Below are 18,321 nucleotides of genomic sequence, written 5' to 3'. Positions count from 1 at the left end.
TCTAGCCCAGCAAATACTCTTTTTTAAAAGTGATCTGAGCCAGGCGTGGTGGCGCATGCCTTTCATCCCAGCACTTGGGTGGCAGAGGTAGGAGGATCACAGTGAGTTCAAGGCCACCCTGAGACTACAGAGTGAACTCCAGGTCAGCCTGGGCTAGAGTGAGACCCTACCTCAAAAAACAAAACAAAAAACAAAAAAAAAGGTCTGGAGCACTGGGTATGGTAGCACACACCTTTAGTCCCAGCACTCAGGAGGCAGAGGTAGAAGGATGGCTGTGAGTTTGAGGCCACCCTGAGACTACAGAGTAAATTCCAGGTCAGCCTGAGCTAGAGTGAAAACCCTACCTCAAAAAACAAAACAAAACAAAATCCCACAGGGGAAAAAAATGGGTTTGGGAGATGGTTCAGTGGTTAAAGGCACTTGCTTACAAAGTCTGGCCACTAGGATTCAATTCCCCAGCCACCCATATAAAGCCAGATACACAATGTGACACATGTGTCTAGAGTTTATTACATGTGTCTAGAGTTTATTTACAGCAATAAGAGGTACTGGTGTGCCCATTATCTCTCAAAAGTTTTTAAAGAGAGAAAGTTGATTTTTCAATTATAAAAATGATAATTTAACATGTTCATGTCTCAGGAGTCTTGTCCCTGGCTCCCAGCAGGCACTGGGAACTGGCCACATGGCAGTGTCCAGGGTTGGAACCAATTCCCCCACTGAGGGCTTTGCATTTCCAGTCACATGAGGGCCCCCTTGCTGTCAGGGCCACACTGACCTCCGGGCTCCACTCCTTCCTTTCCTGGGGTCAGAACAGCATTTGTCCCTGTTCTGAGGGTGGAAGACTATGAGTGAGGTGGGTGCAGGCCTGAGAGGCCATCTGAAGGCAGCCAAGGTCCCTGCCAGGTTGGCTCCCTGCAAGGCCTCAGGGAGAACTCATGCCAGGTCCAGCAATGGCTGAGGATCCTCTGCCTGTGGAAGCACCGCCCCTTCTCCACCTCCAGCTTAACGTGGCCCTCACCCCATGTGCCTGTGTCCACATCTCCTCTTCCATAAGGTCCTTGTTCATGTGGGATTCCATGTCTGTCCCATGCTGCTCTGACGTCATGCAAGAAATTCCACCTACAAGTGTTGCCATTTCCAAAAAAGGGCACTTGTGAGTCCCTAGGGATTCAATTGTGAATATAGCTGGGGGGGAGGTCACAATTCAGTTGACCACATCCCTTTTCTCCTAGTTTTCAGTGACCTTGTTTGAAGGAATGAAGTGTCCAGATGGGCAGGCATGGTGGTCCAGGCCTGTCACCCCAGCATTTGAGATGCTGAGGCAGGAGGATTGAGAGTTTGAATCCAGCCTGGGCTACACAGAAGTCCCACCTGGTCCATCCTGGGCTACAGAGTAAGACTGGGTCTCAAAGAGAAGAATTAAAAGGAACAAGACAACACTGGGCGGGAAGGAGCAGGATGAGGAGGCAGGGGCAGGATGTGAAACCTAGAGGCCACGCTGGTGTTTGAATCCATAGGTGCGGTTTGGCCCAAGTCCTATGAACCAGAGAGAAGAAGGTGCTGGTCCCCCATCCCTGGGTGGTATCGGGCAATCAAATGCCACCCTCATCCAGCATCTGGCCAAGCCCATCGCATATCCGCCGCAGGTGGGAGCGGTAGGGCTCAGCAGGGCTATAAAGCGCGGTCAGGAAGTCCCCATTGGCAAAATGGCTGAACACGTGGTTGATTCGGCCATGGGACTTGGCAGTGAGGTGGGCACCAGCCACTTGGTGCAACAGGTCCCGGCACTCCAGCAGCCCGGCGATCAGCACACGGCGGTCAAAGGTGAAGTCCACCTGGTAGAAGCTGACCGCAGTCATGGCCAGGCTGCGCGCCCGCCTGCGGAAGCGGCCAAGGTGTGCCAGCTCGTCGCCACCCAGCTGCCCAGCCCGCAGCAGCACAGCCAGCTTGGCAGCTACCTTCACCAGGTCCTTCACCACCCTCTGTGCCTCCTTGCGGCTGCGCGTGAACTCCTTGCTGGCCCGGTACAGCTCGTCCAGCACCTCACTGCTCGTATCGTCTGCAAACACCGCCACCATGGCCTTGGATGCCATCTTGCTCAAGAGCTTCTTCTGGGCCTGCAGGGCCAGGCTCTTGGTGCTGAATGTGTCCATGTCCCTGCTGGGGCGACACACATGGCTCATCACTGCTCATGGCAAAGACAAAGGAATGAATGTGTGACAGCACCTATCCCCTCTCCAACGGCTCTGTCCAAGAAAGACCTGGGCCCTGGAGAGATGGCTTAGTGGTTATGACATTTGCCTGCAAAGCCTAAGGATTCATGTTTGACTCCAGGTCCCATGTAAGCCAGATACACAAGATGACACAAGCATACAAGGTTGCACATGCACGCAAGGGGGTGCACGCATCTGGAGTTCAACTGCAGTGGCTGGAGCCCCTGGTGTGCCAATTCTCACACATACATAATAATAATGTGTGTGTGTGTGTGTGTGTGTGTGTGTGTGTATTAAGAAGAAGGAAAGACCCAAGACCTTGGAGGTAGCTAGCTATAGGGAGAGGCACACCTGTGTGTGTGTGGGGGGGTGGGCACTGACCAGGCATCTGTGGCTCAGAGGCCATCCAGCATGTATTTCATTGTTTATCCTTCCTGGCCTGGCCGACTCTGGAGCCTCCTTCCTACCACCTCATTCAGGGATCTTTAGAAGGACCCATAGATAGTTTTGGAGGGCCTCTGAGGACCATGCCTCACCTGATTAAACCCCCTGCCTCTTTCCTGACAAACACCTATGCATCCTTCAAAGCCCTACCCCCAGGCCCTTGATTCTTCCCAGGTGAACTCTTACACACCCTACAATGCCCAGGATCCATAAGCCCCTGGTCTCTCAGCAAAGTCATCACTCAGCCTGGGCACCACCTCCTCCAGGAAGCCATATCTTAAGTCCTAAGCTGAGCTGTGTGCCTAGCCTCCTCAGGTCCACAGAGTAGGCATGGGTCACCTACCTCCAGGTTACAGGGGAAGACCCTTATGTGGAGTCCAGAACAAAAGAAGAACTCAGCAGAGAGCCATCTGAGACCCACCCCTGGGCTTCAGCTGCTGCCCCAGGACTCAGGCCAGCATCCACCCTCACCCAGCCTTGATGGCCAGGCCAGGAATGCCTTACAGTGCCCACTCACCCCCAAAATCCCCCACAAAGCTTGCCTTTGTGTAAGCTCAGACTCCAGGAGGAGTCAGTCCTCTGCCGCCCTCTCGCCTGCCCTCTTGGGTCAGGGTGGACACAAGGATGACAGACAGGCTTCCCTGCCCCCCACCCAGTCACCAGGCAGAGGCTACAACAGGGTTGTTGACACAGGGCCACGTGGCAGCATGGTGCCAGCAGCATGTACCCATTTCAGCATTCCTGCCACGACTATTCTGTAAGGAATGCAGGCTTGGGCGGTGGAGAGATGGCTTAGTGGTTAAGTGCTTGCCTATGAAGCCTTGGTTCAAGGCTCAATTCCCCAGGACCCACGTTAGCCAGATGCACAAGAGGGCACACACATCTGGAATTCGTTTGCAGTGGCTGGAGGCCCTGGCACGCCCATTCTCTTTATATCTGCCTCTTTCTCTTTCTGTCACTCTCAACTAAACAAACAAAAAAAAACCTTAAAAAAAAAGAATGCAGGCTTGGAGAGGCCCAGTGTGAACATGCAACAGTGTGAACTGGGCTGGGCACAGCACCTAATGTCTCCCTCCTAGTCCCACTGGATCCCCAAGGCCACATAATGATAGGTCACTTTCACCACTCAGCACCCTGTAAGGTGCCCGGGGTTTCTAAGCATGGGTTCTGTCACCCTGGCCAGAGCCAAGCTCTCATTGAATGCTTCCAGCACTACCTCATTGCCTTCCTGGTCAAACGAGGAAGATGGAGCACTGGAGAGATGGCTTAGTGGCTAAGGCACTTGCCTGCAAGGCCTAAGTGCCCAGGTCCAACTCCCCAGTACCAACATAAGCCAAATGCACAAGGTGGCACATGCGTCTGGTATTCGTTTGCAGCAGCTACAGGCCCTGGCGTGCCCATTCTCTCTCTCTGCTTCCTCACTCTCTCAAATAAATAAATAAAAATAAATAAATTTATTTTTAAAATGGGGAAGATGGGGGCTGGAAAGATGACTTAGCAGTTAAGGCATTTGCTTGTGAAGCCAAAGAACAAAGGTTTGATTCCCCAGGACCCACGTAGGCCAGATGCACCAGGGAGCACATGTGTCTGGAGTTCATCTGCAGTGGCTGGAGGCCCCAGCACACCCATATATTCTGTTTCTCTCTCTCAAATAATTTTTTTTTAAATGGAGAAGATAGGAATAAGTTGATCCAAACACCAAGCCTTCCAGAATGCTGGCCAGTTTCTCTTCTAGAATACTCTGCACTGTCCCACCCACCTGGAATTTGGCATCTTCCACAACAAGAGCCATCTCCACCCCCAAGGTTTAGACCCCAGAAGTGTTTGCACCAGACAAAGGACCTGAGCAAACAGGGGCCCCAGAGGCCAGCGGGTCCCCAGAGGGCCATGGCCCTCCAAGCCCCAAGCTGTGGGCTCCTGATTTCCAGCAAACAGGAGCCCAAATAAGAATGGCCTTTGTCACAGCCCCAGAGAAAGGTCCGGAACCAGGGCTGCCTGCCCATTCCAGATGCTGGGTGACCCCAGAGAACGTGCTGCCCCTCTCTGGGCTCAACTTCCCCCATGCAGAGCTGTAGTTGGTTCACAAGGAAGCTGGTCTTGTTGACAGGATTCTGGAAGCAGGAAGAGGGGCCAGGGACAAGGCAGCTTCATCCTCTCCAGGCCTCCTGGGCCAGCTGACACCTGGGCAGCCACCTCCCCAGCCTCCCCTGCCTCCTCCTCCTCTCAACCCATTGTTCTGCCAGAAACTCCACATACAGGCAGCCAGAGTAGTATGGCCTTCCCGGGGGAGCTGGGGGGACCAGGCCAGAGACCAAAATAAATGCCGGCCTTCCTTCCTGCAGGGGCTGACGTGGTGGCAATGTGAGGCCTTCAGGCTGGGGACTTTATTAAGGACAAGGAGTCATGGCCCTGGTCATTGATGACTGACTGCCAAATAGCCCACTCTACATCAGGCTCACGGCCCCAGCCTGCATTCGTCACTCAGCAAGCATTAAGGGCACCCACAGCGGCCAAAACACCCAGGATACAGCAGTGACTTCCTGTGTGCGCCGTTCCAGGGTCTCCAGACTCAATGCCACCTTCTGAGTACAAGATAATTTGGGTGCCACCTGCCACTGTGAGTGGAATCCACAGTCTATGTCATGTCTTCCTGTACCCCAGTTTTTAAAAGTTTGTCTATTTTTTTATTTATTTGAGAGTGACAGAGAGAGAGAGAGAGAGAGAGAGAGAGAGAGAGAGAGAGAGGATGGGCGTGGCAGGGCCTTCAGCCACTGCAAATGAACTCCAGTCACGTGCATCCCCTTGTGCATCTGGCTAATGTGGGTCCTGGGGAATTGAGCCTTGAACCAGGGTCCTTACGCTTCATGAACAAGCGTTTAACTGCTAAGCCATCTCTCCAGCCCTCTGTTCCCCAGTTTTTTTTAAATATTTTTTTTGTTTTATTTTTATGTATTTACTTGAGAGCGACAGACAGAGAAAGAGGCAGGGAGAGAGAGAGAATGGGTGCACCAGGGCCTCCAGCCACTGCAGACGAATTCCAGATGCGTGTGTCCCCTTGTGCATCTGGCTAACGTGGGTCCTGAGGAATCGAGCCTCGAACTGGGGTCCTTAGGCTTCACAGGCAAGTGCTTAACCGCTAAGCCATCTCTCCAGCCCTGTTGCCCAGTTTTTTTAAAAAAAATTAAATTGTGCACACATGTGCATGCTTGTGTGTGTTCACACCAGGGTGTCTTGGTGCTTCTGGTGAACTCCGGAGTCAGATGCCACTTTGCATCTGTCTTTATGGGTGGCTAAGGAATCAGATTCACTCTTAGCAAGCTTTGCAAGCAGTGCCTTTAACCTCTGAGGCACCTCTGAGGCCCCCAATTTCCCTGCCCACCCAGGTAGAGTCTCACTGTAGCCCGCACTGACCTGCAATTCAATCTGTACTCTCAGGCTGGCCTCAAACTCACAGCAGTCCTCTTACCTCTGCCTCTGGAGTGCTGGGATTAAAGGCAAGTGCCACCATGCCTGGCAAAATTTCAGACAGGGTCTCACTGAGTAGGTCACTGACGTGGAACTCACCGGGCACTGCCTCAGCCTCCCGAGTGCTGGGATGACAATTGTGGGCCAAATGTGTCTGCCTGAAACACTGTGTTGTTATGGTAACCAAAGCCAGAGAAACCCTCCAGTTCACAGGGACACTGTCAACTGGCTGACAAACAGAAACAGGACAGCCAATAACCCCCCCCCCAAAGTCATTTCAGGGAGGGATGGGGTGACCACTTTGCAGAGTGACCCTAGGGCCCTGGGGGGTAAAGCCTGTAGAGGAAGTAGTATGGCAGGGTCTTCTTGTCAGCTGTATTGGAGACTGCAGTCCCATCCTGAGCTCTGAGGGTTCCTCTCTCACCCTGAACCTAAACTGCCTGCACACCCCTGGGCAGGGGGCAGCTTTCCCATGTCTAAAACCAACCTTCAGGGCTAAAAAGATTGCTTAGTGGTTAAGGCACTTGCCTAAAAAGCCTAAGGACCCAAGTTCAATTCCCCAGTACCCACATAAGCCAGATGCACAAGGTGGCACATGCATCTGGGGATTGTTTGCAGTGGCTGGAAGCCCTGGCACACACATATTCTCTCTCTCTCTCTCTTAAATAAATAAACAAAACTGGGCTGGAGAGATAGCTTAGTGGTTAAGTGCTTGCCTGTGAAGTCCAAGGACTCCAGTTTGAGGCTCAATTCTCCAGGACCCATGTTAGCCAGATGCACAAGGGGGCGCACACATCTGGAGTTCGTTTGCAGTGGCAGGAGGCCCTGGCGCACCCATATTCTCCCTCTCCCACCCTCCCTCCCTCTCTCTCTTTCTTGCTCTCAAGTAAATAAATATAAGTAACAAAAAATTTAAATAAATAAATAAACAAAACCTTCAGCCATGCGTACTCTTGTCTGTCTACCCCCTCCCACCCCCACATCCTGCCCAGGTCCTGGTCTGGGCCATGCCTCACCCAATCCCGGCTTCATCTTTGAGCTCTGAACTGTCTCTGTGTTGCCATGTTGGAAAATTTTGCTCCAAGGCACCCTGAAAAAGACCCTGAGCACTCCCTAGGACCTCAAGGTCTCTGCTGGGTGCCAGCCATGGCCGTGTCTGAGCCTCCTCAGGGAGGAGGCACGTGCACTGCCTTGTCACTCTCCCTAGGCGCCTTCTTTGCCCTCATCCCTTTAGGCATGATGTCTCCCCAGGACAATCCCCACCCCCCATCTCCAGCTGCCAGGTCCACAGTCCTCTGGGTCCCTGCAGCACAATGGAAGCTCAGGATACACTTGCTGCACAGAGGTCCCATTTACCAGGCTCTCTCTTGAGAAAGGCCTTCATGTAGCCCAGGCTGACCTCAGACTTGCTATGTAGCCAAGACGGCCTAGCATGCACAAAGCCCTGGGTTCCATTTTCAGTGCTGCATAAACCAGGCAGTGGGTTACACCTACCATCCCAGCACTTGGGACGTGGAGGCAGGAGCTCAGGAGGGCAGAACCTAAGACAGGAGCTGAGGAGATGGCTCAGGGCACAAAGCACTTGCCACACAACTGTCAGTATGTGAGTTCAGCTCCCCAGGCCCTAGATAAAAGCCAGAAGCTCTTGCAGGCTTTTGTGATCTGGGTGTCTGTGGTGAGAAGGGAGGTAGAGACGGGGTTTCCCAGAAGCTGGAGGAAAGCTACCAATGAATAAGGAAAGACAGATTCGGTCTCAGATGAGGGAGCCAAGGACTGACGGAAAAGTTGAGCACACACACACCAACACCATATTGAGGAGAAAAAAAAAAAAAATACTTGATGGGCTGGAGAGATGGTTTAGTGGTTAAGGCATTTGCCTGCAAAAGCCAAAGGAACCAGGACCCATGTAAGCCAAATGCACAAGGTGATGCATGTATCTGGAGTTCATTTGCAGTGGCTGGAGGCCCTGATGTACCAATTCATTTCCCCTATCCCCCTTAGGTAAATAAATGAAGTATTTAGAAAAATACTAGAACTGGGCATGGTGGCACACGCCTTTAATCCCACTACTCAGGAGGCAGAAGTACGTGGATTGCTGTGAGTTTGAGGTCACCTTGAGACTACATAGTGAATTCCAGGTCAGCCTGGGATAGAGTGAGACCCTATCTCGAAAAACCAAAAGTTAAGTAAAAAACAAAAGAGTAAAAAAAGGAAGACTGGGGCTGGAGAGATGGCTTAGCAGTTAAGCGCTTGCCTGTGAAGCCTAAGGACCCTGGTTCGAGGCTCAGTTCCCCAGGACCCATGTTAGCCAGATGCACAAGGGGGCGCACGCGTCTAGAGTTCATTTGCAGTGGCTGGAGGCCCTGGCGCGCCCATTCTCTCTCTCAAATAAATAAATAAAAATAATTTTTTAAAAAAGGAAGACTGTCAAGTTCAAGCTCTGGTCTACAGAATCAGCAAGCAATGATAAATCTTGACTGGTGTTGGCATGGGATAGTTGCCAAGTGTGACTACAGCTGCACCTGCCACCTTTGAGAAGAATATGTGTAGTTGGGAAGTACCCCAAAAGTTCCAGGATAAATTCCAAACCACAGAAATACTGGCCAGAGAAGAGAGCCCAGCAAAGTAGTCAGTTCCTAAAATCAACTCCTCATCCCAATCAGCATTTCCTATTTCCTTCTGTGCAGGGCTGGGAATGACACCAAAATCTCCAGCAAGGCAGGCAGGTGCTCCACTACTGACCATGACCCCAGCCTTTACTGTGGATTCTAGGCTATCACTCTACCACTGACCACGCCCCAGCCCTCACTGTGGGTTCTAGACTGTCACTCTTCTTTTTTTGGGGGGGAGTAGGGTCTCACTCTAGCCCAGGCTGACCTGGAATTCATTACGTAGTCTCAGGGTAGCCTGGAACTCACAGTGATCCTCCTACCTCTGCCTCCCGAGTGCTGGGAGTAGAGGTGTGCGCCACTGGCTCTGTCATTCTACTTCTGACCATGTCCCAGCCCTCACCGTGGGTTCCAGGCAGGTACCAGCCCCCACCTTTGGAATAAAATTTTGTTTTCTAGGTAGATTCTCACTCTAGCCCAGGCTGACCTGTAATTAGTCTCAGGCTGGCCTCAAACTCATAGAAAGAACTCATATTCATTTTATGTATGTGAATACTGTCTCAGTACAATTGTTATTCTAGCCAGACGTGATGGAACATGCCTTTAATTCCAGCACTTGGGAGGCTGAAATAGGAGGATCACTGGGAGTTCAAGGCCATCCTGAGACTGCAAAGTAAATTCTAGGTCAGCCTGGGTTAGAGTGAGACCCTACCTCAAAAAAATAAATACAGTTCTTATTTTTCTTTTTGGGGTTTGGGTTTTTTTGTTTTGTTTTGTTTTGTTTTGTTTTTCGAAACAGCATCTTTGTTTTGTTTTGAGACAGGACTGGTCTTGAACTCACTATGTAACTGAGGATGACCTTGAACTGAACCTCTCTATTGTACTTCCAGAGTGCTGGGATGCCAGGCCGGCACCGCTATGTCTTATATCCTCTTTATTTTAAACATGATTTACTTAGCTATGCACACACACTCCGTCCTGTTTAATTCTGGCTCTGTTGAAAAGCCAGATGGCAGAATTCCCAATAGCACAGGCATGTTTTTTTTGCGAGCTATAGCTCGTCACCAGCCCCCAGGCTACCCCACCCCTGTCCCATGAATTCTTCATGTCCCACACAAAGGGCTTCAATAATTGATAGGTCACTGGGCAGCGGGAAGCCACCACTCATCTCTGCTCTTATGTCTGGCTGCAATGTCTTGGGACGGCTTGGCAACTGGTGCCCACAAGTCCTTGTCTACCCCGCGCTCTGGAACCCCCACAGCTCTAGCCCTTTAGTTCACCAACGCGGGTGTCACCAGCCAGTACCCACTGTCATTCTGGGAAATTGGAGAGAAGGGACTCAGCCGGCTCAAGTTTGTGCAGGCAACAGTGGCTCTCAAACTGGGTTCCCCTAAGAACTCTAAGGTACCACCCCAAGGATGGCCAGGGCCCAGCTGCCTGTTCCGGGCTGTGTTGTGAAGCAGGACAGTGGGCACTGTGGCCAGGCTTCCACAGAATGACGGGGGACAAACATGAGCATTGGGAAGCCCCCAGCCAGTGACCTGCTGAGGATGAAGCCACAACTCAGCTCCTCCTCCTGAGATACTTGTTTGGTCATTAGGTCTTTTGAGGCAGAGCCTCCCTCTAGCCCAGGCTGGCCTTGAACTCACAGCAGTCTTACTGTTTCAGCCTCTCTAGTTCTGGGATTAAGACATATGCCACCACACCTGGCTTTTCACTGGAGTTTTTTTGTGTGTGTGGTTTTTTTTTTTTTTTTTTTTTTTTTTTTGAGGTAGGGTCTCACTCTAGTCTAGGCTGACCTGGAATTCTGAAATTCACTATGTAGTCTCATGGTGGCCTCAAAATCACAGCGATCCTCCTACCTCTGCCTCCTGAGTGCTGGAATTAAAAGGCGTGCACCACCACGCCCAGCTGCTCATTGGAGGTTTTTAACAGCAACGGGAAGAGTGTCACAGACCTGAGTATGCAGGTCCTCTACATGTCCATTAGGGTCGTCTATACCCTGGGCTACAGCTCCTCCACGACCCCCCATAGTCCATCCTCCACACAGTCGCCAAAGGACACCATGACCCCAAGTCTGCACCCTTCCTCCTCTACTCATAGCCCTCCAAGTCTCCCATCTCCCAGGGGTCAGAGCCCAAGTCCTCCTACAGCCACCAAGCCCTGCCCCGTCCTCCCTCTCACCTGTCCCCACTCTGCTGCAGACACCCAGGCCTCCTTGCTACTCCTCCATCACCCAGGTTTGTCCTGCCCCAGGGCCTTTGCACAGGTTGTGCCCTCCCCTTGGCTGTTTCTTCCCAGATCTCCTGTCCCCAGAACACACGCATTCCTCAGCTCTGTCATGGTCTTCATGCATTACAACTCCACAGAACAGTTTTAGGGATGACTGCATCCAGCTGTGCCAACCACAGTATGAGACGGGAGGGCGGGCATCACATTAGTTTTCATTTTTGTGGCACCTATGCACCAGGCATGACTTACTGTTGTGCTCAGAAGCTGGTTGTTGAATAACTGAACAACCTTCCCCCTAGGCTATGACTGCTGAAACCCCCGTCAGGGAAAGCCAGAGCTCCCTTATGTGCCTACAGCAACCGTGGGACCAGTCTAGGTCCTAACCCAGCCCTCAGTCAGAGCTCACCTCGCCTCACTGCAGCCCAGTGCCAATTTGGGGTTTAAACCTCCCTCTCCCAGAGCCCATCCCCAAAATGGAGGATCCTGAGAGCTCTTTTAGGAAGCTAGAAGCCAAGTGCCCTGTTCCACAGTGTCCTCAGGAGGCCTTTGATACTAAGTACCCTTACTTTCCCCAGCCTGTGTCTAGATGAGGAAACTGAGGCCTGAAGGCTCTGCCCCCAGATGATGAGGGGGTGGGCCCACAAGGAACTGCATCAAGTCCTGTCCCTGTGTACTGCCCTGGAGTGACATCCACTTGCAGCAGGGCCATTTCCATGACAACCATAGATACACTGGCTTCAAGATACCCTTTGCTGTGGCGCCATTTGACAGGGACACAGCCCTCCTCACCAGTGTTAATTCATCTCCCCCTTGTGGGCTGAGCCTTGGCTTACCTTGGATGCAGATGGGAAACTGAGGCACAGGGCTCAGACCCCTCCACACCCATCCAGGCTGTGGCACTCGCCTAGGAGGACACTCCTAGTTCAGGCTGCATGTGATCAGCCAGGGAGGGAGTGGCCCTGCCAGGTGTGCTGGTGGCTGAGACGCCTCCTCCCGGTTTCCATGGTATCAGCGTCCCTGGCCAGCCACTCCTCCATCCACTCCCACCGCCTATGTCCTAGGTACGCCCCAACAGGCGCCTTGTTATGTTTTAAAATTGGCGCCCAGTGAACCTGCCTTAGCTTAGAGGGCACAGCACATGCAAAGGTCCCCAGGCTGAACCTCGCCACACCTAAACAGTGGTGGGCACTGAGGACCATCGTGAGCCCAGCAGAGGGCAGGGAGCCCATGGTCCTACTTTCTCTTCTCTTCCTCTCTCTTTCCCTCCCTCTTTTTGTTTTGGTTTGTTGTTTTTTTGAGGTAGTGTCTCACTGTAGCTCAGGCTGACTTAGAATTCACTACGTAGTCTCAGGGTGGCCTCAAACTCAAGGACAATCCCCCTACCACTGCTGGGATTAAAGGCGTGCGCCACCACGCTCAGCTCTGTTTTCATTTTTTTAAACAAGATCTAAGATTTCATTATGTGGCCCAGCCAGCTTGGGCTCAAACTTTCATCTATCCTCCTGCCTCAGCTCCCAAGGGCTGCACATTAGAAGCATTTAATTCCCTTCCCATTTGTCAACAACCCCAGGGAGTCTTGATCCTTCCTGTCTTTCTCATGGGGAAAGTAAGGCTTATAATTAAATAACTTGTTCGAGGGAGCCAGGGCCTTTGCGCAGTCCAGATGAGCCCTGGCCAGCTTCAGGGCTCTGGGGGCATCCCCTGCCTCCAGCGAGCTCCGGAAGCGACCACGGGTCCTCTCCTTGGCTGCGCTGTTTACAGCTGGGCTGTCCCTCCTGCAAGTCCTCCCAGAGATATCAAGGCATGTGGGAATCCTGCCTTTGTGTACCCTGGCTATCTCCTTACCTCAGTTTATCCTTCAGGCCAGCACAGAAAGGGCCAGGAAGCAACAGATCCGGGTCAAGTCACCTGCTAATTATCGTGGCGGCGACTGTCCCAGCTCAGAGCTGGTAAAACTGTGCCCAAGGCCTGGGGCCACGGAGAGCTTGCTCAGGGTACCATTTGGAGGGAGAGGTCCTGTCCCTGCCAGATCCCTGGACCAGCCACATTCGGGTCCCACTTCCACGCTTTCGGCCCCGCTTGGACTATTCAGGACTTTGGAATCAGGCACTTGTGTCCTGTTAAAGGGGTGAGGTACATCAAAGCCCCTTTGAATCTGGACGCTCATGCCAGGGTAGGGTGAGCCATCCACATCTAATCTGTCTGTCTGTCCCCCAGTACTGCACTGCCCAGAGAGTGACAGACACAGAGCAACCGAGGCAGGAGCAAGAGCGTGACAGACACAGGAACCTGAACAAGAAATACAAACAGGCAGACAGGGAGGTCTCTGGGGACAGAAGGGGTCGGGAGGGTCACAGGGCAAGCCAGCTGGAGGGCTGGATCGTCTCACCTGCTCTCGAGGATCCGCCCCGCAACCAACCGGTGCACTAGCCCCCAGCCGCCAGAGCCTTTGCAGCCGGGGGCAACAGCGCAGAGGCCGAGGCGCGGCCCCGCCCTCGCCTGACCACGCCCCTCAGAACTAAGCCACGCCCATATCCGACTCCGCCCCACCTGCCCTGGGAGCTCATGGACTCAGCCAATGGCAGCGCGGGCGATGTACGAAGGAGCCAATGGGAGCAGTCTCTGTGCGCAGCGAGGGGTGGGCGGGGCTAGAGGAGTGGTGGTGGGCGTGGCCTGGTGCTAAGGGGGATTCCTCCGGAATCTCGAAGGCACCGGATGCGAGGGCGTGGCAGGCGGCGGAGTGTGGTGGGGTTGGGCGCGGGAAAAGGACGGGAGGGGAAAAAGGTGGGGGACACACGCGAGAGCCCGCCGGAAACAAAGCCCCCCTCTCCGCGTGTACCTGCACAGGCCCCTGCTTTCCCCCGCAACTGGGCTGCCTCAGTTTACCCACTGGGCAGTCGGGGGTGTTTCTCAGTTACCTGGAGCTCCCTTCCACATCACAGCCCCAGGGCGTCCGGGAGCAGGTGTAGTCTTCTCCCCGCTGACGTTTGGAGGACTCTGATCCCCACCAGGGCGGGAATCTGAGGATGATTTTGGGGGGTCTGAGAGAACAGGCCCGGGTCATAGACCCCCCTCGATGGGTTTCCGTGGGAATGAGGGGGACACGCGGAACTGGTCAGGCTGCCCGTGGGCGGGATGCAGGGCCAGCTGGGTCCCCAAGAGGACGCAGCTGTGAGTCCTGGGAACCGAGCCCTGGAGCGGCTCCCAGCTCTTCGGGTCTGGATTTCCTCCGGCTGCCTGGACTGAGCTTTGGGGCCTGGGGAGATCCTGGCAGCCAGCGCCTCCTGCAGGAAGCCAGCGAGAACAGCCCTGACACAGGCTCTACACCGGAAAATAAAGCACAATGTCTATCCCACGAGGAAGATAAAAACCATGGCCCAGACAGACCCAAGGAAGAGAGGCAAGATTTGAATTTAATATGTCTCAGCCTGCAACTCCCCCACACCGAGCCTTTCCCATCTCACCCCAACCACGACCAGAAGCCTCCCTTTTCTCAGGTTTCGCCTCCTAAAATTTGGGGCCAGTATTTCTAGTGTATTAGCCAGCCTGGGCTCTTCAGAGCATTGGTCTTGGCCTTCCCCCATTCCGGCCAGAAGCGCCTGTAGTCGCTGCATCTACACATGACCCCGCCCCTTAAAAAGGGACCAATGTCTCCTGGATGAGAATCGCTGTTCTAGACTGAGTTTTTTGTTTTGTTTTATTTTGTTTTTCGAGGTAGGGTCTCACTCTAGATCAGGCTGACCTGAATTCACTAGATAGTCTCAGGCTGGCCTCGAACTCACAGCGATCCTCCTACCTCTGCCTCCTGAGTGCTGGGATGAAAGGTGTGCGCCACCACGCCTGGCTAGACTGATTTATTTTTTTCTTGTGCCCCAGACCTCAAACTATGCAGCAGGATAGCTTACACCAATCTCTTGCAAAGGTGGGCTGCTTTAGGCACTTGGTCACCAAAGCAACTTGATTCAAAAAATCTGGAATAGGAGGGATGGCTCGGTGGTTAAGGCGCTGGCCTGCAAAGTCTAACAACTGGCTCGAGTCCCCATACCCACATATAAAGCCAGGTGCACAGTGGCACATGTGTCTAGAGTTAAATTGCAGTGACTAGAGGCCCTGGTGCACCCATTCTGTGTGTGTGTGTGTGTGTGTCGCTCTTCTCTCTCTCTCTCTGCTTGCAAATAAATAAATAATTTTAAGTCTGCAGTAAACATGAAAAGGAATAGTGTGACAAGGAGAGGGGTTTCAACCAAGCCTGGCTGGTTCCAGTATGACTCCTGTCTAGAATCCAGTGAGCCCTGGGGGCATGGCCAGCGTAGAGTGACAGTCCAGACCCCACAGTGAGGGCTGGGGCCGTGGTCAGAGGTAGAGGGGCAGCCTAGAATACACAGTGAGGGCTGGGGGCGTGGTCAGAGGTAGAGGGGCAGCCTAGAACCCATGGGGGGAGGGCGGAGGGGGGTCCTGGGGTGGGCGGTAAGCTGCAGCACGCCTGACACCCTGGGTTCCATTTTCTTTCTTTTTTTTTTTTTTTTGAGTTACAAATTCTGTGCCATTTAATCCATGCATTTAAAGGGTACAATTCAATAGTTTTTTTTCTTTTTTTCTCAATTTTTATTAACATTTTCTATGATTATAAAAAGTATCCCATGGTAATACCCTCCCCCCCCCACTTCCACTTTCATCACTGCAATAATAATGGTGGTGAATTTGGAAAGTGCCAGTGAGAATGGGGACAAACCCGAGCCCTTGCACACTCCAGGGATAATGTAAGATTGTGAAATTCCCGGGAAAACAGCACTCACAATCAAAGCATGGTTTAAGTACTCCTAGATATGGCCAAAGAGACTGAAGGGAAGCACTCCGGCAGTGTTGACAGCGTGCTTCACAGGCCAGAGGTGGAAAGACCATCCGTGGGGGAATGAAGATACAAGATGCCGTTCCTCCATCCACATAAAGGAATATTACTCAGCTAGGTAAAGGACACCTGTTCTTGAATCGTGATGCTCATTGACATGTGCCAGACACAGAAGGGTACGTCGCTGCAGGATTCCCTTGCCACAAAGACCCACAGAAACAGGAAGTGGATGGTGGGGGCTGGGGATGGGGTGGGAATTTGTGTTGGATGGGGACACAGCTTCAGTATGGGGAGCTCATGGATGTGGCGATCTGGGATCTTGACACCCGGCAGTCCCCGCCTCTGGCTCCTGGTCCTTGGGTCGCCGCTGCGCTGACCGACGCTTCCTGGAGTGCCCGGCAGGGGGCGCGCTGTACCCGCGGCCTCGCTGCTCTCCAAACAGGTCAGTGTCTGCAGTGAGGTGCCCCAGGGCTTGTCACCCCAAACCATCGAGACCCAGGCCTTGCACCCCACGGTTCTGTGTAAGCAACCGCCGTTTCTTCTCTGGGACTCCGTCTCATGCCAGCCTCTTGTGGCCAGGATTTGGGGGCAAAGATGGCATGGGGTGTTTATTCTACAAGGGTCTCAGAGCTGCCCATCTCAGACTACAGGTTTGGGCATAGGCCTTGGTGCACAGAGCTCTCTTCCCCACCCACTGCATGCCTCATTCCCAGGGTAACACCCACACACAAGGACCCATCTGTCCCATCCACATGTCCATCAGGGAAGGACCCTCCTAGCACATTGGGTGGGTGGGCTTCCAAGAGGGACAGGAGGATAGAAGCCAAGTTTGAGTCCCCCAAGCCTGCCCCAGCCCAGGGGGTCCCAAAGGCGCCAAGGTGGGAGGGAGCACCTTCCTCTCCCTAAGGTCAGGGGCTCTGTGTGGAGTCTGGGACTCCTCTGTAGACAGTCCTAAGACACTCCATGTTCCTGTGCTGCCAGCAGGAGGGATTATGAAAAGAGTCACCACAGTCGCTAGCCAGCCGCCTGCGTGTGGGAGGCGATGTCTGGGAGATAAAAAGGCACGTGTGTGAAGTTTGGATGCATGTGCCTGGAGGTGGAGCTGAAGCCCCACCACCCTGGAGGAGGGGGAGTCATGGGTAGAGATTTGTAGAACATTAAGGACAGGGGCTGCAGCTCAGTGGGTAGAGCTTTGCCCAGCATGCGGTAGGCCTAGAGTCCATCCCCAGCACCTCATAAGCAGGGTGAGTGGCCCATGCCCGTCATCTCAGAACATGGGGGGCGGAGGCAGGAGAATCAGGAGTTAAAGGCCATTTTCACCTAAATAGTGAGTTAAAGGCCAGCTTGCACTACACGAGACCCTGTCTCAAAAAATAATAAATACAAGCCACATGTGGTGACACACACATTTAGTGCCAGAACTAGGGAGGCTGAGGTAGGAAGATGGTTGTGACTTTGAGGCCAGCCTAGGCTACAAAGTAAGTTCCAGGTTAGCCTAGCTAGCATGAGACTCTATAAATACACCAATCAATAATGGGACTGGAGAGATGCCTCCGTGGTTAAAGGTGCTTGTTTGCAAAGACTACTGGCCTAGGGTTCAATTCCCCAGCACCCACATAAGGCCAGACATTTGTTCACAGCAGCAAGAGACCCTGGGGAACCTACACACACATACACATGCCAGCCTCTGCACAAACACACGTGCAAATAAATAGAATATTTTAAAAATAAAAATAGGGCTGGAGACATGACTCAACAGTTAAGATGCTTATCTGTAAAGCCTAATGACCTGAGTTCGATTCCCCAGTACCCATGTAAAAGCCAGATGTACAAACTGGTGCATGCATCTGGAGTGCAGCATCTGGAAGCCCTGGCTGCCCATTCTCTCTATCTCTCTTTGCTGACACGCCTTTAATCCCAGCACTCCTGAGACAGAGGTAGGAAGATCACTGTGACTTCCAGGCCAGCCTGAGACTACATAGTGACTTCCAGGCCAGTCTGGGCTAGAGCCAGACCCTACCTTGAAAAACCAAAAAGTACAATAATAAACAAGCAAGTAAATAAATCTTTAAGGACATATGCAAGGCTGTCACCAAGCTACTCTGGCAGGTGTCGTGGGATGTTGTCCACCCAGAAAACAAGGGAGTGAGAGGGTGCCAAAGAGAAACTCCCTGGGGCCTTCCGAGGAACCAGTGAGATGGAGAAGCATCAGCGGAAGGTGACAGGTGGGTCCCCTGAATGCAAACACAGAGGAAGGTGTCTGTGCTGAGTCCTGAAAGCAAGTGGAATTCGGAGGCACCTCAGTTTCTATGCCTGGGTCCCTGGACTCCATATCTACCGCAAGCGAGGCGGGTTAGGAGCACAAGAGTCTTTCTTTCTGGTAGGCAGTCATCGAAGGACTGGCCTGCTGACACAGGATGCCACCTTGCCCTCCCAGGCAGAACTAAAATCTGCATCTGACCCAGGCTCAACCAAGGTGGCTGCGAACATCAACCCCTGCTTCTTCCTG

General features: G+C 52.9%; 1 protein-coding gene across 2 annotated transcripts; it reads right to left on the bottom strand.

Moving 5' to 3' along the window:
• Nucleotides 1-505: 505 nt before the first annotated feature.
• Tnfaip8l1 (TNF alpha induced protein 8 like 1) lies at nt 506-13,467 on the bottom strand. 2 transcript variants are annotated; one of them, XM_045135304.1, is made up of 2 exons: nt 13,353-13,467; nt 506-2,160 (listed from the first exon to the last, which is right to left on the bottom strand). In XM_045135304.1, the coding sequence occupies exon 2, from the start codon at nt 2,151-2,153 to the stop codon at nt 1,593-1,595; it is 561 nt and encodes a 186-aa protein (XP_044991239.1). In that variant the 5' UTR covers nt 2,154-2,160; nt 13,353-13,467; the 3' UTR covers nt 506-1,592. The 2 variants fall into 2 exon arrangements, with proteins under 2 accessions (XP_044991239.1, XP_004655021.1); XM_004654964.2 differs by having other exon boundaries at nt 506-2,157; nt 13,353-13,461.
• Between the last annotated feature and the right edge of the window lie 4,854 nt (nt 13,468-18,321).

Source organism: Jaculus jaculus, chromosome 15 (genome assembly GCF_020740685.1).
Source record: "Jaculus jaculus isolate mJacJac1 chromosome 15, mJacJac1.mat.Y.cur, whole genome shotgun sequence".
Lineage (NCBI taxonomy): Eukaryota > Metazoa > Chordata > Mammalia > Rodentia > Dipodidae > Jaculus > Jaculus jaculus.
The sequence above is the reverse complement of the archived record's forward strand: the minus strand, read 5'-3'. Positions and strand labels throughout refer to the sequence as shown.